Source organism: Phyllostomus discolor, chromosome 9 (genome assembly GCF_004126475.2).
Source record: "Phyllostomus discolor isolate MPI-MPIP mPhyDis1 chromosome 9, mPhyDis1.pri.v3, whole genome shotgun sequence".
NCBI lineage: Eukaryota > Metazoa > Chordata > Mammalia > Chiroptera > Phyllostomidae > Phyllostomus > Phyllostomus discolor.
Genome location: NC_040911.2, coordinates 49,950,924 through 49,970,699, shown reverse-complemented (window position 1 = coordinate 49,970,699; position 19,776 = coordinate 49,950,924). Strand labels below are relative to the sequence as shown.

The window sequence follows — 19,776 nt, the reverse complement described above, 5'->3', positions numbered from 1 at the left end:
AAGAGATCTCTGAGGCTACATGCCACTGGATATTCAGTGGGTGACATACTATGCAAATATTTTTCCTTTAACCCAGGATGCAGGGAACAGCTTCAGAATATTGACAATACTGTGTATTTTGTTTTACAGCCTATTTTCACAATGAGTGCCCAGCAAAGCCAGCTGAAAATTATGGACCAGCCAACGTTTGATAAATTTATAAAATCTTTCTCTAGGGACACTGTAAGTAAATGTGTATAATAGATCTATATGAAGACCTTTCATCTGGTGAGCAAGTGGTTGTCATGGTCTATGGGGTGGGGGAGCTTTTCAGAGATTATCAGCTGTATATAACACATTCCTAGCCACTGACTGTTTCGATAATCTAAGACATTATGGCTATACTATTGGATATAAGTGTTAATAGTGCTAATTTTATTTCAGAACATTTTAGTGTAAGCTCAATGGATATTGATCCTTTTAAAAATTTTAACTTTTTCAATTGTGGTAATATTGATCCTTTTCACTAATGGGTCTACTCTGGGAATCTGTCCTAAAGAAGTTCAAAATATGGCAAAAGCACTGTCAGTAAGTACTTCTGATAGCACTCCCTGTATTAGTCAAAACTGGAAGCAACTTGAGGAGTCACCAAGTAGGGACTGATTAAATAAGTCATGGTGTATGTATGGAGTGAATCTGATTAGCACTGACTTCCCTAGGGTTGTTGCAGTAGACAAGGCTTCTTTATATTTCTTTACAAGGCACTTTATATTTCTTTACATGCTATGTTGTCTGAATATTTTCCAAGCAACTTCTTTTGTAATAAAAAATAATCATTACAAGGACTATACATGGCATGAAAATTTCTCAAGATAAAACATAAATGAAAAAGGATTTAGAATTTTTTCAATGATAAAAAATAAGATATACATCCCCTACTGCATCAAAACAGTGGTAATGTTCTGGTGGCAAAGTTGTGGCTAATTAGTTTATTCTTTTCTCTACATTCAAACTGTTAATAATATTATAACATGATTTTTCATAATTAAAGTTTGTTTTACAAATAATACTTTTCATTTAATTTTTAAAAAGTGGTTAGGCAAACCAAGGCTTTTCTCTTTTGTAACCAAATTATTGATTTTAATGCACACTGTCAAAACCAGCCTTGAGGGATGAAGAACTAGGAGGACATGGCCAGGATGTCCTGGTGGATAAAGTTTGATTTTCTCCTAAGAGGCACTTTTTCTAATGCTTGATAAACTTTCTTCTTAGTACAAAGATAAAAAGACAATAAATCATCTGAGTTTCCTTCACTATTTAATTGGAAGTGTTCCATAGTTGTACTGATGTGGCAGCATCACCAAGGTGGTTTGCTGATGTAGCTGGGAGCTGCCTGTACCTGTGGGTGGGGGAATTAAGTCAGTGCAATGGAAGAACAAGATAACTCGTTACAGAAATTTTCCTTTAATATGCAGAAACCTTCTTCATACAGTCAGTTAAAAGGACGAGTAAAGACTTTCTTTATACATCATCATGTATGTGATCTAATTATGAATGTATATTTTTGTGATATAGGGTGCTATGCAATTTCTGGAAAATTATGAAAAAGAAGACATAACAGTAGCAGAACTTGAAGGAAACTCAAATTCTTTATGGACCATCAGCCCTCCCAGTAAGAAGAAAATAATAGAGGAACTCAGGAACCCCAATAGTAGCTTCTCTGTTGTTTTTTCATGGAGTATTCAGAGGTAGTTACTGTTTTTTCATGCATAATTTCCCTTTTTCCCTAATTAAACTCAGGGTTGGGGGAGGTAAGAGGATAGAAAAATTAAAATAATGTGGATCTTAGTTCACATTGTATCTTGGGAACATTCATTCAATGCCACAGCTAACATTTTTTTTATTAAATATGATTTGCCTGGGAATCACTGACAAAACTAAGGGCTTCTTACTTTTCCTTTTTACTACTAAGTTCCATTTTAAAGGGAGGCTAGCAATGAGTTTTGTGAACAAGAGATAAATAGAGGGAAAAGAGAGTGATGACTCATAAAATGAAACAGAGTCTGCATATATCATTAAGATTCCCCTGAAAGGTTGAAGTTTGGTCTTAATAATAAAGAATGTGCTGCCTCTGGAACCCTGACTTCTCACTTACATATCTCCAACATGGGGAAGCCCTAGCAGATCTTTTCTCCAAGTGTGAGATGTGAGAGCAGTTTGGCAGGCCCAGCAAGGGAGAGCTGAGGAAAACTGCTCTTCACCTAACCTGAGCCAATGGCCAGCATGCAGTTCCTACCTCACTTATGTAGACAGAGCATGTCTTAGTAAAAGTTCTCATATCCTAAAGCTCAACATGTAGGTGAAGCAGCTCACACAACACAATATACCAGCTGATTAGTTTAGTTTCCTCCATCACTGCTGTGACTCAGGACTCTATACAAGTTTGTCAGTCAAGTTTTAGGTTCATTGGGCTCCATAATTCCAGCTTCTTGGATGGAATTAAGAAAGAATTGTGACAGCTAGTGGGATCAGGGCAGATAAGGGGGTGGAAGGATTGAGCAAAAAGGAAAAAGACTCATGGACATGGACAACCATGTGGTGATTGCTGGGTGGAGTGGGTATAAGAGGACTAAATGGTACTGGAAAAATACAAGAAATATTAAATTTTAAAAAAGAATTGTGATAGGTACAGAAGAGAGCCTTCTGGAATCTAAAGTGCATTTATGGGGAAATAGTAAAGAAATATTTCAAAGGGGGCAGTTCAGAATTTAAAAAATTCCTCTAATCTTATTTCCTCCTTTTAAATGTCCCAAGTTCCTCACATGGAATTCTGTAATTCCAAAAAGTAACTCATTAGCCTCTCCTTGAAGAGCTACTAAAAAATAACAACATTAAAAATCAATTTCTAATGGAACTTTCTTTTAAAATATGAATTCTATTGATCACCATGAAAGCCAACTTCATTGCATTGATATAGAGAGTTCAGGAAAGTCATATAAGAGTAGTAGGATGTTTTCTCTTTTGGTTGGGAGACTCCTCACCTGCTATCTGTTTTAAAAGTGTTTGTGCCCTCACTAAGTTTTACCAACTTGGTTGTTTAAGAAATTGGACATAATGGTGAGGTGGACAGAAAGGGCGGGGGGCTGACAGCTGTGGACCTAATAAAACCTTGGCGAAATTAATAAAATTAAGAGTCAAGTGAGTTTTTAATTTCTCTTCCAGACTTCTGAATAATCATTGAATTGATTTCTTTTCTTTACAGAAACATGAGTCTGGGTGCAAAAGCAGAAATAGCAACAGATAAGCTTTCTTTTCCTCTTAAAAATACTACACGAGAGAATATAGCTAAAATGATAGAAGGCAACGACATAGAAAGTTCAAATACACCAGTGTAAGTTGACTTGCTGATTAATATAGCTTTAATAGGTGTATGTATCTGGTACAGAATCTCTGGTATGAATTCATCACATGCCACAAATGCAACTTTCATCATTCTTTGGTAACTCAAATGAATATCTATTTGGAGGCCTCATTGTGCTGGAAAAGAAACTCTATTCTCTCCCTTCTCACTCTTTGTCCACCTAGCCAGGGAGTATTGCTCCTGTCTCCAAGCAGCAAGTCTTGCTGTTATATCACCATAATCACCAAAAGCCAGGGAAAGACCCTTCAAGCCCCTTTTCCTACTGTTACTCCTGCCATGGGTTCACTGAATCCTTAGCTAATGAATGGGGATGGAGGTGGAGGTTGGGGGGATGTGAGGAGAAGGTAGAAGGTAAACAGAAATTTGAGAGAAATATTACATTTTAACATATTATCCTGCCATTTCAAACACATCCAAGCTGTGATGTTTAGATTCTAATATAAGAACTAGCAAGAGAAAAAAGTGCAGTTGGTCAAAAACTGCTGAATGAAATATTCCAGATGTCCACCAGCTATTCATTTCCCAGTTCTGTCCTTCAGTAAGCCCTGGTCCCATTGTTACATGTTGAATGTAAAAACCACCATGATGCAGCCTTCACACATATTCCTAACTGAAATATCCTTTGTTAATCACTAAAATTGAAGGGCCCTGAAGGTCGTCAAATTCCACCCCTTTCCCATCACTTCCTAACTGCAAATAGTCCTAGAAGGATGGAATAACTTTCTAAGGTCACCCAACTCTTCCTGTAGAGGTAGGGTGAGGTCCAGGTCACCAGTTATCTTCTTATACCTCACTCTTATCACTAGATCAAATGCAGTCTACTTGATTATAGATACTTTTGAAATTTTTAAAATTAAAATTAGAAGAGCACTCAATGTTATTGATACAAATGATAGGCTCCTAGCAAGAAAGATAGCCCTTTGCTTTGGAAACAGTAACAGATGTGGGAAAATCTCAGTAGCAGTTTTGAATCATTAACTAGCTTGTGAACAGCATTTACATGAGTATTTGGATAGAACCTGATGAATTTTTTTGGCTTCAGAAAATTCTGATTTTAATGGAAAGCCATACATTATGATGACTACACATTGAATAAACATATGAAGACTATCACCATTATTTGTTTGATATTAGGTCAAAATAGCAACCAAACAAACAATTTTATGAGGGTAAAACAACTAAAACTTAATTCCTCTTTTTTTTTAATGCACAGGACTATAGAAAGGATCTACCCATATTATGTGAAAGCACCCAGTGATTCTAACTCCAAACCTATAAAGCAACTTTTATCTGGTAAGAATAAGAAGGAATCATTTCAGAAGTGTTTTAAATTTTCTTTTATTCAACTCCTACAGTTTGCATTTTTCAGCCTTTATCAAGCTACTTTCCAGTTTTCTTTCCCTCCGTGACACAGCTTGCAAGAAGGAGAAGGCTTCACCAGCCAGAGGAATCATTCTTTCACTTGGGAACCATGGTCTTCATTTTCTTTTTCTTTTTTATCGATATAGAAACCAACTGACTCAAATTCACATTTAGTGACTTATGTTTCTGCTTAGTCAGCCTATTTACTTCTATTAGCAACCATATCTGCGCAGAAAACTGCCCCATACAGTGTTAAATATGGAGGTGCCACTGTAGGAGCAATGAAAAGATAGCAGGAAATGTATTTGATTCAGCCCACGGTTGATTAAATATCAACAGTAATGCTCAAGGGACTATATTTTCCCCATACAACCATAATGAGAGTGAACTGATGTTTTTGGATTCCTTTAACAATCAAACATTGTTTGACTCAATCAATTACCTGAGCCAGAGTAGCTATACACATACCGTCAAGGTAGAGGACATGAAGTATTCAGTTCATTCATTTGCCATAGTCACTGTTACCAGGTCTGTGGGGCTCATGTTTAACTAGAAAGATAGAGATGTAAGTAATTAGTTAGACTCCTCCATGGAAATTGCCAGAAATAGAGGCAGGATAGAGGGCCTGGAGGGCAAGTGCTGGCCAGATCCCACACTTACAGGCTTTTCTTCTTCAACAATAAATTAGTATATCTTGCAAGGTAATTGCAAGATGCATTGAGAACTTTGTTATTTCCTTTTCAATTCAGACCAGTTCTAGGAATGTTTAGTCTGAGAGTACAGATTGTTCAATAAGCAGTTGTTTCTCAAAAGAATCCTGTTCTTCAGCGGGCTCTTTACTGCTGCTGCCTTCCAGAATGGGTCCAAACTGGCCAGGAAAGTTCCTTTAATCTCTTTCTGCTTCTTGGCAAAATGTCTTGTTTTTTCATACTTCCTCCTTACCTTCAGCCTCAAAGAAAGATGTGTCCTTGCTTCTTTCCAAGGTCAGCCTCTCCCTATGCCCCAGACCCCTTCCCTGCCTTCACTTATCCCCCTCCTCTTTTCTGGGTTCTTTCCCTCTCCCTACACTGACGTGTCTGTCTGGTAGTGATATGAGTTCCAGCCTACAAAGTCTTGCTCCCCTGACCTGACTACATGGCCTTAGTATTCTCAGATCCTGCCCACAATCTAACTGTATTTCTGATTAGCTATACTGAGTTATCTCTAATCATTACCACAAGGTATATTTACCAGAAGTTGATGGTTATCACCAGTTTACCAGGGAGGAAACTGAAACTCAGGTGTGAAATACTCAGCTGAAGTTTTACAAGTAGTATCTAAACCTGGGCCAATCTGTTCCCCCTCAGAACTGTCTCTAGACTTCAGAACAAAGACTCTTCCTATTCCTGAGTGTTCTGAGTAATTCACATTCTTCCAGGTTAAGGACTGTAATTTTTACCAGTCTTCAACATTCTTCACTCTTCTTCCATCCATCCATACTTCCACCCATCCATCCATCATCCAACAAATATTTATTGTCAATCATTCTCCTAGATTCCTATGATCTAGGAATTTAGCAGGAAATAATGCAGATACAGTCTCTGCCCTCACAGTGTCTTTAGTCCACCACCATGATTCTCAGTGGAGACCCTATTATCACTGGCAAGGTCTGCCTCTTCTTAAGACCACCATAGGATCTGAATTCAATGTAACTATAAGCTTTTTGTTTACCCTACCTTTTACTTATTCTTTTACATTCACCCTGTACAGTCATTAATCATTCACTATGGGTTTTCATAACTTTGTAGAGATTCATGTCATCAATCCTGCCTGAAAGGGTCTCCTCTCCCCATTCCATTTCCACCTCCTAAAGTTCTTATTCAGCCAAAGTCACTTCAGGGGAGGCCTCCCCTGGGAAGCCCTCATGGATTATTCCAACCAAAAGACATCTCTCCAACTAGCAGAACTTTGTCAATGCAGGTCTTATGGCTGTTACCATATGTCCATAAATTGTCCTTGTGTACATGGCCTTTTCCTATTGAGATAAGAAACTGTGCTGTGTGCAACTTTCCAACTCCTTAGCACCTAACAGAGTACCTTCTTTTTTTTTAAAAGACACTTGATAAATGTTGGTAATATGAATGAACCAGTCAATTAAATCAAGAGTCAATGACTTGGGTTTTAGATGCCTAATTAGTTGTTTGGAATTATCAGCCAAGATAATTTGTAGCATGTAGCAATATTGACTGACCTTTTTTGTGAAAAACAGGAACCCCATACATACCTAGGGCCCACTCTTTCTTTTCTACTTACATTGTTAATATCCATAGGTACATCTTAGAATCATATGCTGTGGCTAGGAATCAGGTTTTGCCATCTGAAGACTGTTGATGTTCATTAAATCCTAAAATTCTCGTGCTAACTTGACTTTATTTTTCTTTTCTTCCAGAAAATGATTTCAAGAATATCACCATCATTTTGCACAGAGATAATACAATTAAATCTAACAGTGAGTGGTGGGTTCTCAATCTGACTGGAAATAGACTATACCATAAGGAAGTCCAGGCCTTAGAGCTGGTAGTCTTCAATGACAAAGTCAGCCCCCCCAGTCTGGGCTTCCTGGCTGGCTATGGGTAAGGACTCATTTAACAATTACCATTTATAAGAGTCTACTTCTTCTAACCACTATGCTATATACCATAAACTCACACAAATTAAATACAAAATGTAATTGAAAATAAAAGTATAAAATGAAAAAAAGAAATCATTTTTTTCTTTACATAAGGTCTACTTATAATATAAAGTTAAAGATAGGAAGACATTTATCTTAACATTCTCCAGTTTTACAGCTGAAATATTAAAATTCACAGATCCTTGGTCCTTCATCTTAAAAAATGAGGAACCAGAGTCCTGAACAAGTCACAATATCTTGTGTGAATCATACTGTTAATGATGGGACTAGGAGCTACACTCTGGCTTTTTAACTAAATCTTCCTGTTATGTCCTAGTTTGATGCAATTCAGTGTTTAAACTTAGAAACTGGCATAAAAATACTTCTTTCTGCTTAGATTTCCTTATGACCTTAGCAGATATAGGATCAATTGGAAACCACAGTTTCGGTCAAGTTGTATTACCCTGTAACCACGTTCTCATGTTTAAAATCCTAGGACATGTACAGCCCCTACAAGTGCAAACAGAAAGCTTTCTATTTCCCAGAATGAGCCTCTTAAGCAATCATTGTCAAAAGTTCCATTATAAAAAGGACCTCTGTGAAATATAGAATTATTAAGGTAAAAAGTAATAGGAACAAAAAGGTATATATAGTACAATTTGATTTCTACCAAATATACTATGTAGTTAATGTATGCATTATATGCAGTAAAATCACCTGAAGTTTGTACATGAAACTGTTAACACAGGTAAATCCCAAAATGTGAGATTTCAAAGGACTTTTATTTTTCAAGTCTTACAGTTCTGTAATGTATAATTTTTTAGAAAGAACATGAATTGCTTTTTTTTTGTCAGAAAAGAGTAAATGTTTTCACCAAAGGGAAAAGTTTTATTCTTTGATAACTTTATCATATTTTCTATGGATTTTGAAGGAAACGTATGCTTTCCTTTTAGGTATGTTCTACTAACCATATTTAACTGCTAGATATAATTTCTACTTTTTTTTTTTTCAGTATCATGGGATTATATGCTTCAGTTGTCCTTGTGATTGGGAAGTTTGTCCGTGAGTTCTTCAGTGGGATTTCTCACTCCATCATGTTTGAAGAGCTTCCAAATGTGGATCGAATTTTGAAGTTATGCACCGATATTTTTTTAGTTCGAGAGACAGGGGAACTGGAACTAGAGGAAGATCTCTATGCCAAATTAATATTCCTGTACCGTTCACCAGAAACCATGATCAAATGGACTAGAGAAAAAACAAATTGATATCTTAGGATAAAGACTACAAATCAAATTAATATTTGAATTTTTAAAGAAAAGCACAATATTCTCATAAGAGCTAAGCATTTCTAGTTCAATGGAAGTGATTTCTCTTCTGACAGGTGGCCAAATGGAGTTGTCTTCTTTTTGTAGTCAAAGCTACCTTGCAAGTTGAGGCACTGTTGAAAAGTTATTCATAATTCCATTTCTCTGAAATCAGGGCTACTTGGTTTATGTTTTAATGAACAGTTCTAATAGATTATATGAAGGAATCATTGATGGGTCTCCTCCCTTTGAGAAAAAGAAGAAGGAAGAAGGAAAGATGCCACATTTTCCTGTATGAGGACTGCGTCCTTCCTGAAAAGCCGCTATAATGCCATCCACAGCATTCTGTCACCAAGGAGGAAGCTCCTATGGGGAGAATAGATGGGCCTCAGTACAACCCGAATATACAACAGCAATAGGAGGCTGAAACTCCTAAATGTAGTTCTAGGAGGAAAAGAGAGAGGGAGTGAGCAGATGACCCATGAAGATGCCAGTGGATGGATAAGCCTCATTCTAAGCAAAAAGATAACTTAGTGATACTCTTACTGCCTTATCTTAACTGAAGACTAACAAAATTTTTTCCATTAAACACCAGTGACTTCTCAGGAAAAAAAAAAAAAGCAGCAAAACAAATATGTGGAAACTGGCTTTGTTGAGGCCCAGCTAGCGATTCATTTCAATGGTGGTGGCTGTTCCACTTCAGAGAGTTACTGCTCCTGGTGAAACACAGACATCAGTAGAAAGACAAAAAATGCCTCCCAGCAAATGTGGAGTACTTTAACTTTGTAAATCTTTATTAACGGAGGTCATGAGCTCCCTTCTATCTTCCCCATCCTTCAATACATTTTCCTCATTTCGATGATATAAAGCAATGGTTTTTCCAGTATGTGACATTTTCCTTCCTGTTTTTCAGGTATATCAAGGAGTTTACATATTCTAATTCACATTTTTACATATGAGACGGGTTTTTTAAGTTCATAATTATGAAAGAAATATGTATATCAAGCTTGGGGAAATAAAAAATGGCCTTTTCTTAAATTATTGTTATTGGTAATACAACCTCTTCATTAAATAGCAATGTAGCATGGAAATTTACGACTGAAATGTAGTGTTCATTCCATATTAAAATGCAGTTTCTGAGAAGAATCATTGAATGGACTAGAATATTTCAAAAAATGATCCTACGTAGTTTGAGTTCAGGACTGACTTAAAATAAAGCACATCTTGCAAAGTCATTTTAAGAATACTCTTCATTCTGCCTTTTTGCATGAACTAGGAAAGGTAATTTTGTTCAATGTTGTTACAAGGAGTTTTAAAAATGAACTGAGATAAAAATTCACTTCTCATTTGTTTGATTTTTTTTCTCATATAGATACTCTATGTGAATAATGTAAGCAGGAAGCAACTGTAACAAATTAATTTCCAGAAGAATCTATTATAGCAAATATGGAGCTTTAAAAAATAGCAGAATTCAAATGACATTCAGTGTATTGTAGAGAATTAGTGAATATTTATCCAACTGTGAAGACCAATGTACTTCCAGTCTGCTAAAATAAACGGCTTCGATAATTGAGACAATAAACTCAAACCACTTAGGGAACTATGGCCTGTGTGATGAGTTCCCAACAATAGGAGGAATCACTATGCATGTTTCTGATTTGAATTCTTTCTGTTTATACTGTCAACAAGGAATATACAGAGAGCACATTATGACACATTTTAAAAAGAGGAAAGTAGAAAAAATGCTCCTGAAAAAAATACTGTAAAGGTCAAAGTATATCAGAATTGCAACATTTCTCAAGAGAACAATTTCCAGGTTTCAAGAGAAAAGCCTCCAGGGGTTTAAGGGGGTGGAATATAAAAGGTGTCAACATAAGAAACATCCACATATAGAATTTTTAGAGTTTATTTGAGCCAAACATATGAAGGGGAGCAAGATCTCAAATGCTCCAGAGAATAACAGTTTTGCATCTTCTTTTATGCATTTGAACTTAAGGAGGGAATATAAGGAAGATTACATGGAGGTGGGAGAAAGCAAGCTGAGGATTGGATTATAGGACAGTTAACAAGATTATATGATTCAATTATTTCAAGGGTGTGTTAACCTAGGTGCATAGAAACAATGGACAGGGTTTGCTTAAAGCAAAGATAAGCCTTTTAGTAAAGAAGTTATTCTTTATTTCAACATCTCTGGTTATATTTTGCTTGTTTGTTTGTTTTATTGATTAGGTTCCACTTACAAGTGAGTGGGGGGAGCTTTGGGGGTGTGAAAATGGAGACAACTGTACTTGAACAACAATACAAAAAAGACCAAAAAAAAAAGAAGAAGAAGAAGAAGTTGTATGCCTGGGGTGTTACCTGCCCAGTTAGGAATTTATGATCAGATCATCCTTTGAGTTTAATTTCCATAGAACTCCTTTTTCAGTTCACAAAGGACATGTAGAAGATTAATGTATAGAAAATGTAGGAGCACAAACCTTCCAGGGAGGCATGAGCCAGAATGCAGCTGGAACAGCTTCTAGTCCTGGCTCAGCCACTGTTGGGCTGGGAACCCAGGCCAGCAGTTCACTACCCCTCTCCAAACTTCTTTTATCTGACAACATAAAGGGATCATCAGGCTGTCACCAGCCATATTCTGAGCCTCAAATGAGCACCTGCCCTGGCCCAGTAGATGCCCCTCATGAAAGAAAATTGCCAACTTAGGCTGGGTACTCTGGAAATAGCCTTTGAGATGGACTATCACCACAGGACATTTGGAAGTGGCCCTGGAAGTTACACAGGCCAGTAAGGAAGGCAGGATGAGGCAGAGGATCAAGATTGCCCAGCCATGCAACTGCAATTGAGATTTGCCCATCTTTACAGGGCATTCAGGATCTGGGATAGCCCTTCCTTGTCCTTAGCAAAGCCATCAGCAAGTCATTGCCACAACCATCCCTGAGTGGGCCTTCCCCTTCCAGGAGTCACAACCAGTGGCTGCAGCTTACTGTTTCTGAGTGCACAGTTGTGACCCATGAACATGGGCATTGTTGTTGTACAGAGGGGATCTGGGAGATCACAGTATTCATCAACATCTGTGACTGGGCCACTCAGACGCACTGGCTCCATATAATGAGTATAAGGCCTTATTTCCCTTACCAGGAAGTATAAGATGAAGGAGACACAGCCTGTAGCTGGTTTGAAGGCCATGTGTGACACTCATCATTCATTCCCTCTACTTCAGCTCTAGTTCTCCCTTACCAAGCACCTCTGCTCATCAGGCAGAGCCAGAGCCAGACCCTCAACCCTCATGCCATCTGGCCTGGAGCATCACCAAGAGCCCAGGGATCCATGAGCACCAGCAATTCCCTGGTGAGGAATTGCTGGTGCAACTGTGTGACAGCAACTCTCTCCTTCCTATGGTCTGGGGCAGCTACCCCTGTCTTTAAGGTGACCCTGTCCTCTGTGAGAACTGTCTTATTGTCCTTCTAGTTTAGTCATTATTTCTGAAGTAATTATTTTCCTTTTTCACTAATTTTAAAAATCTGATTTCTATTGTTCTTTACTGTCTCTTATTATTTTCTTAATTTATTTCAGTTCATTTTCAATATTGATTGTAGTTTTCACCCATTTGTGGGCCTATCTTTCTGGCAAGATTTTATCATCTCTAAGAACCCACCCAATCCTGCTCCTTATTCTTTTTTTATGGATAAGAATTTGTTATTGGATTAAAACACAGTTCTTTTCTGTGGCTTCTTCTGTGTGATATTAGTTTTCTTTTGTGTGACCTAACTTTTGTTCTGACGGGGGATGGCTCCTCTAGCTCCATGCCTCTGGAGCCCCTCCTCTGGTTCTGAAGTATCACAAATGCACCCTTGTTTTCTGAGCCTCTGCTCTGTTATCCCTGCCCCCTCTATTTCTAGAAGCTTCTTCTCCAAGTAGCCTGGCCCTATAAGGAAGCATCAATCAGTTAATTTTGAGAGTTTGCAGACCCAGCCCATCCAGTGCCTTCAGCCCATGCCCATCACCCTGCTCTCACCCACTAGTAGGGATGTGCACTGTCCCTTCCCAGAGTATCATCGTTGTGGCCGCTGATCCTGGCTCTGCCAGACCACCCACTACTTCTCTCTTCTTCCTCCTGCATTGTAGGGTGCCCCCGAAGTTCTTATTGCTACCATACTCTTTGGGGTTTGTCCTTGATGGACTAGTTCACCCTTGAGTTTTTTCAATGGTGGGAAGGGAATACAGAGAGATTGAGGAAGTATCCAACACAAGGCCGCTACAACTTTTACCTGCCTTAATTCCTCTAAGCAGTCTTTCAACACAATAGTCAACAAGAAAGGATACAGTTATTTTCACAATTGTAGATATGAGACTTAAATCAGGTTGGCCTGCTTAAATTCATTATTTGGCATGAAATTGCTTTGGTGCAGTCAGTGTGCACAAATGACTGGTAATCAGAGATTGCATTGTTTGGAGTAAGAGCTATTTTTAAAATAAAATGTCTTTAATTAAAGCCATTAAATATCTGGTTATGTTCCCATGTATTTTCTAGGTCATATTTACCTATTATTCATCTATCTTACTAGTTAGTATTTTTTTTAATAAGATTGCAAATGTTTTCCAGTACTCCATTTAGATTACCTTTTGCCAACATCCTTTTTTTTTTTAATTTTTATTTTTAGGGAGGGAAGGGAGGGAGGGAGGGAGAGAGAGAGAGAGAGAGAGAGAGAGACATCAATGTGCGGTTGCTGGAGGTTATGGCCTGCAACCCAGAAATGTACCCTCACTGGGAATCGAACCTGGGACACTTTGGTTCCCAGCCCACTAGTTAGTATTTTTAAGAAGTGGTTGGTAATCTTCTCTATTGTTTATTTACTTTGTAGTTTATAAATTTCTGTTCTTGTCTTTCTTTTTTAAATATATATATTTTATTCTTGTTTATTCCATTAAAATTGTCCCAATTTTTCCCCCTTTGCCCTCCTCCATCCCAATCCACCCCCAACTCTCACAGTCCATTCTCACACTATTATCCATGGTCACTCACCCATGTTCTTTGACTAGTCCTTTCCCTTTCTTCCGACTTTCCCCCCACCCCTTTCCTCTGGCAGCTATCAGTCTGTCCCTTGTTTCCACATCTCTGGTTCTGCTTTTCTCATTAGTTCATTCTGTTCATTAGATTCCTCTTATATTTATTCTGTTATTATATTGGTGTCATTCTATATTCTTTTTCCAAATTCTTGGGTTGAGTACAGAGCTCATTATTTTTGAAGTGGATATTTGAGGCTATATACAGGCTGTCCCAAGTCAGAAATATAAATACTCTAAATTTACAGAAATGATGTGAAAGTTAAAATTATTTGAGCATTGCCTATTTTTCAACTTTATGAATTTTGAATATTACATTTTAGTTCTTAATTCTGCATGCATGACAGTCTTGGGATGGCCTTTACCAGCCTGTTGGTTCAATGGAGGAAGCCTGTAGTTTGCTCCCACCTCTATCAGGTAGCCATGGGGTCAGGGCAGAAGATTCCATAGATTCTTGTTCTTTGAATGATGTCCAAATGCATTCTTTCAGTTGCTACTATTCAGTTTTTGCAATCTGAGAATTGACTGCAACCATTAGCACTAGGCAGTGGTTTTTTAGAATACAATATGAAAGATACTAGATATTAAAATGTCAAATTAGTAGCCCATACAGTGTCAGCTTTTCTAAGTTTGTAGTATTTATACTTCTAAAACTATTAAAGTTTAGATCCACAGTAAGACTTTGGGACCCTCTCTACTTTCTTCTAAGAAAGACTAAGCTCTATACTAGAAACTGTCACAGGTAAGACTTAACATTCCAGAAAAACAGCCTGTAATGACAGCAGATGTGGGAGCAGGGACAGTGAAGAAAGGAAAAGGAGGGTCCTCGTGGGAGGTTGTAGAAAGAGACAGAGGAACTTCTGAAATTATCCTAAGACTCTGGAACCAGTGGCTGACTTAGTTTGTTTGAAGTGTTCAGTGATTCCTGGCCTCTCCCACCCAAACCCTCACTCCATCCAAGTGAGCCTGAAAAAGATCATTGGAAATAATAAACAGAAAGAAAAGAAGAAATACTCAGTTACTACAGGTTCTTATTATTATATGCCAAGTCCTGTGCTAAAGCAGAGGGTTTTACAGAAACTTAGGTATCTACTATGGCATAGGTGGAGCCTGGGTTTGATTCATTTCCCCTGGGAAGTCCACCTGCCCTACTGGAGCCCCAGCCTCTCCATTGAAAGTTCCTTGCCTTAATCTTCTGTCCTACCTAACCAAGACTTGCTCAGTCAGCCCTTGGCTGTGCTGCTGGTATGTATAGCTCCTCATGTCAGACCTTCTGGGCCCTAGATTTCCAAATGCTTTTTGTTATGTTTGGTGTCAGGTCAGAAAATACTGAGCAATTTTTCATTGGTCTCATCTCTGTGCCTCCCATAATATCTCTTTCCCAGGTTACCAAGCTTGTGGCAAGGAAATGTATGCTGAGACACACCCTTTTCCAAAGAGTGTCACTGAATTTCTCCAGTAATGGGAGAAGGTGAGGGATGGAGGGGACTCTCCCTTGTACTTCACCTGGCTTTCTCTCAAGCCACTTGGTTCTCAGGTCAGAGGGCCAGGTAGCAAGAGAAGTCAGAGTATTCTAGTAAACGCAGAGAGTTAGACAATGCTCCAGGTGTAAAATGCCACCCAGGTCAAACATGGATAATTGAACAACCTTCAAAAAGTTTTAGCATTTCTCATGTTTGTTTTTTACCCTAAGAATCTAATTTTTGTGCTTAAAGGCTTGGTCTTTCCGTATTCATTGATTATCTTATAAATTAATTCAGATGCATAAAATAATACTACAGATATGGGAAATACAGAAAAATATTACTTTCAGGATCAATGATTTAATAAACTACATTTTGATATTATGACTTTTCTATAATAATGAAAATGAGACTGGAGGAACTCTTTGTCATTGACAGTTGGTTATCGTAAATCTTACATTGAGCTTCACCAGTGACCCAGTCAGTATACATGCTTCAAAGCCAGTACTGTCAAAGGGAAAAAAGCCCTCCACTCTGCTCCATTCCCTGGGGACAGGGAATGGTATGTCCTGCCTTCATCTAGATAAGCCAAGCCCAGGGTCCTCCTGGTTCAGTCACTTGCTCTGTAACACATGTAGGAGAAGTACCTTCCTAAATTACTGTGATCATTGGCCACTCCTTGGAAAATCTCCTTGGATCAGCCAAAATGTAAGGAACAAAAAGGATCAATTATTTTCTAGATTGCAGGTTGTCTCTCTGTTCCTGTGATGGACTTTCCAGAAGAACTTTTTATTTGGAAATGAGGACTGAGGAGCTCTCTAATGTGTGATTCACTAATCCTCCCTCCTTTGCTGTGTCTCCTAGTGAAACACCACGTGTTGAAGTTTTAGTGGATACAAGCCCCTTGCTGAGGGCTTCACAGAGATCATCTCTTTTGGGGCTCACAACAAAACTAAGGGGTAGGTGTGGTTTTTCTCATTTTATAGATGAATAAAGTGAGGCACAAAAAATTCAAATTTGTGCCCAGTGTGACATAGCTAGTGCTCTTAACTATCCATGGTTCCCACCATACTCAGAACTGCCATATTATGCCATGAAATCCCCCATATCAACTGTCCAGTTATGAAGAAAATCACTACGAAGACAGGTAAATATCTGAAAACCTAGGAGAAGATAATTTCCAAGTTCCTATCTTAATATGATATATTCTTAATGTTCCCCTTCTTAATCTGTTCTTGCATCCCATACCTACTTTTCCATTTGTATTTGCATGTGTACTTAATATTTTCAACAAAGGAGTTAGCTGCTCAAGATAGGAACGTTAATTTACTTGAGAAATGTGAGTATCTGAACAACAAGGTATCATGATTTCTACAGGTTTCTTCTACTGAATAAGAGCCACTGGATGAAAGAAACAAATGTTGCTCATCTGAATCAGAGCCCTACCATCCAGATGTGGGAGAAAATGACAGTGTGGCATGTCTGAACCTGCTACTATCACATGTTCCCAACCAGGAGGTAGTGAACCTTTGACTGGAGGGAATTAGTGTATCTGTCATGACATACTTGGACATATCAGCAATTATTGCTTTAGGCAGCAGACTTCCTGGGCATGCTCATTTTCAGCCCATCAAATGTCTACCACTTCTATCATACTTTTATATCTAGGCTTTTCTCCTCATCACCCCTGCAAAACAGCCTTAAGTCTTTTATAGTTACAGTCCATTAATAGGCTACTAGTTTCCATTCTAGTAACTAGAATCCCAGGAGATTTTACAGGTTGTGTGCTCTGTCTGGAATTGGTCCTGTCAAACAGTAAAACCACTAAAATTTGTAGGTCAAGATTTTTAGTATCTTTCAAATAATAAAGCTGTTTGCTTCTAAGTAAGTTTTCCAAAATTGGAAAGTTTGAGATTCATATAGGATGTGGTAATTAAATAAATATAACAGGCATTATTTTCCTAATAAAGCAGAGATATCTCTGACTGTGATAAGGTTTTTTATCTATAATATCATGCCTCAGCAATTCCTGGACTTATTCCAAAATGCAACAGGCTGATTCTCAACCTTAGCAGCACATCAGATAATCAAGTGGAGTTTACAAAAAAATTAAAATGCCCAGGTCTGCATTCACCTCAGGGCTTGACAACCCAAATCTAAGGAGGTAGGACATGAGCAGCTTGAATCTTAAAAGCTCAAAGCGTGATTCTAATTTTCAAATAAGTTTGAAATGACTGGCTCTGCAGAACCCTGGCCTCACGGAGGTGACCTTCTAATGAGTAATGACCCAATAAAGCCCTGTTTTGTCTTCATGGGCTATGACACATACTCTAAAGCAAGAGGAAAGGGAGGGGCAGTTGAAAGGCTAAAATGTCACTCTTCAGAAAAATTAACTCAAAATGGATCACATATGTAAATGTAAAACACAAATTGGAGAAAAACTAGAGGACTTTGGATGTGGCAATGAATTTTTAGATACAAAACCAAAGTTATACTCCATGAGAGAAATAATTAATAAGTTGGACTTCATTAAAATTAAAAACTGCTTGTTGAAGACAATATCAAGAAATGAGAAAATAAGACAGACTGGGAGAAAATATTTACAGAAGACACATTTAATAAAGAACTATTTCTAAAATATACAATGAACTCTTAAAACTCAACAATGAGAAAACAACATGGTTTTAAAAATGAGCTAAAGACATTAACAGACAACTCACCAAAGAAGATATACAGATGGCAAATAAACATGTAAAAATTCTCCCAGTCTCATGGTAGAATTATTCATATCTCTGACATTGGCCTCCTACAGAAGAGTTCTTTTCATGTGCAATTAATTATACAGATTATGGGGAGGACCACCTCCATGAATAGAAGGTTTGCTTCCCCACACCTCTTTCCTGGCACAAACACAGACTGGACTTTCAGAGCAACTGAGCTGGTACCTCCACTATATATCTATATGTCTCCCACACTCATTGGTGCCCACAGAAGGCAGCTCTCTTGCTGTTCTGAAGCAATTCATAGAGAACCATCTTTAGGGTAAAGGAAATGGGCAGGTTTAGGAGAATTTTTAAAATAGTTCTGGTGAGACTTTCCCAGTCTTTTTTAATGTTTATTTCCACAGGTCCACATTTCTAATTCTCATTCTTTCAGGCAACACAGGTAAGTAATACCAGCCAGGAGGCTGAGGAGAAAGGGACTGTGTGGGGAAAGACAGCTCCCCAGCCATCGCTCGTCCCAATCACCTGCCTGACTGTTTGCTGTGAGTGCTGACAGAGCCTTCCTCCTGCCCTAATTGTTATGCCCACCTATCTAAGGTTTTAGTACTCATAACAAGTTTCCATTTTTTGTGGGTTTTAGGCAAAGATTTAGAGCTAAACCTAAATGTTAGTTTAAAGTTCTTTGCAAAGATAAGGAAGAGAAGCTAATGCCCCAGATGGAGGGATGGAAATTGAAGATGATATTTAAATGGCCCTGGGACCCTTTTTCTTTGCTTTCTGTCCCGCAGTGAGTCTGGGGAAGGGCCACCTTCACTCAGGAAATTGAAAGATCTCCAGATGCTTCTGTTACCAACTTCCCACAAGAGAGCAGGGTGGCTGGGGCCAGAAGAAAGCAGGAGGAAAGTGGGTGGTGCAGCAGGAGCATCTGAGAAAGTGGTTTTGTAACAGGGTGCAGCCAAGAAGGGACCCACAAATGGGGATTTGTAATGGGGTCCAGAACTCAGGGTGTCCAGGAAATATTAGAAAAAAATATATATAGGATGTCCTCACCCCCACCAGTCTGAGCTGGAGGATGGGATGCATAGAGCAGGGCCATTGAGAGTTGTTTTGACTAGCAACAGTTTTGCAGATAACCTCTAGAAAGGTTATTTAACTTATTTATAATCTATTGCTGGTTTCATAGATATGTTAAATAGCTGTGGCCAAGCTTTGAGCCAGGGGGATGGGAGTGAATTTAAGCCAGGATGCAACTGGAAAGCAACTCCCCCTGGTTACAGTGCCTGCATGAGAGCTTGGAGATGATTGGCTCCATGCCATGGGGCCACACCTGCCCAGACTTACTATGGCAACCCAGTAAAGCTGGAAGAATACAGGAATACTGGCAGATATAACTGATTGTGGGAGGAGTCAGAAATGGTGCAGCAGAGGAAAACTGGTGCTGGGATTTAAACCTAGGCATGGCAGCCATGTGGAGCTTTTTGGGACCATGCAGCTTTGGTGAAAGTTGGGTCAATGCAGACTTAGGGTGTTCCCTTTTTGCCACGTGGCTTAGGAAGCAGGAAAAGAAAAGGGGAGAAAGGATTCTTGCTGGTGGGCCATGAGAAGGTGCCACATGGTTTTGTATTAACTGGAGATCGAGGTGGCAACACAGCTGATGGTGCTGGAACTGAGGGGCTGCCGAAACCATGGATTTCTACTTCTTTTCCTGAGATATGGTACCCCAGACTGGGCAAAAGGGAGAAGGAAGGACTATGCATTTGTGGATATTCTAAAGGACTTTAGTATTTTTAATGAAGGCATTAAGTCATTA

The 19,776-nt window shown here is 38.6% G+C and overlaps 1 protein-coding gene across 1 annotated transcript in view; it reads left to right on the top strand.

Annotated features, from left to right (window-relative positions):
• PIEZO2 (piezo type mechanosensitive ion channel component 2) overlaps positions 1–10,427 on the top strand; it is a 427,386-nt gene extending 416,959 nt beyond the window's left edge. Inside the window, 6 exon segments of the mRNA XM_036009325.1 lie at positions 130–222; positions 1,555–1,727; positions 3,242–3,370; positions 4,614–4,693; positions 7,191–7,374; positions 8,425–10,427. Coding sequence (XP_035865218.1) covers positions 130–222; positions 1,555–1,727; positions 3,242–3,370; positions 4,614–4,693; positions 7,191–7,374; positions 8,425–8,677 — 912 coding nt within the window. The 3' untranslated portion in view covers positions 8,678–10,427.
• The last annotated feature ends 9,349 nt before the right edge of the window (positions 10,428–19,776 follow it).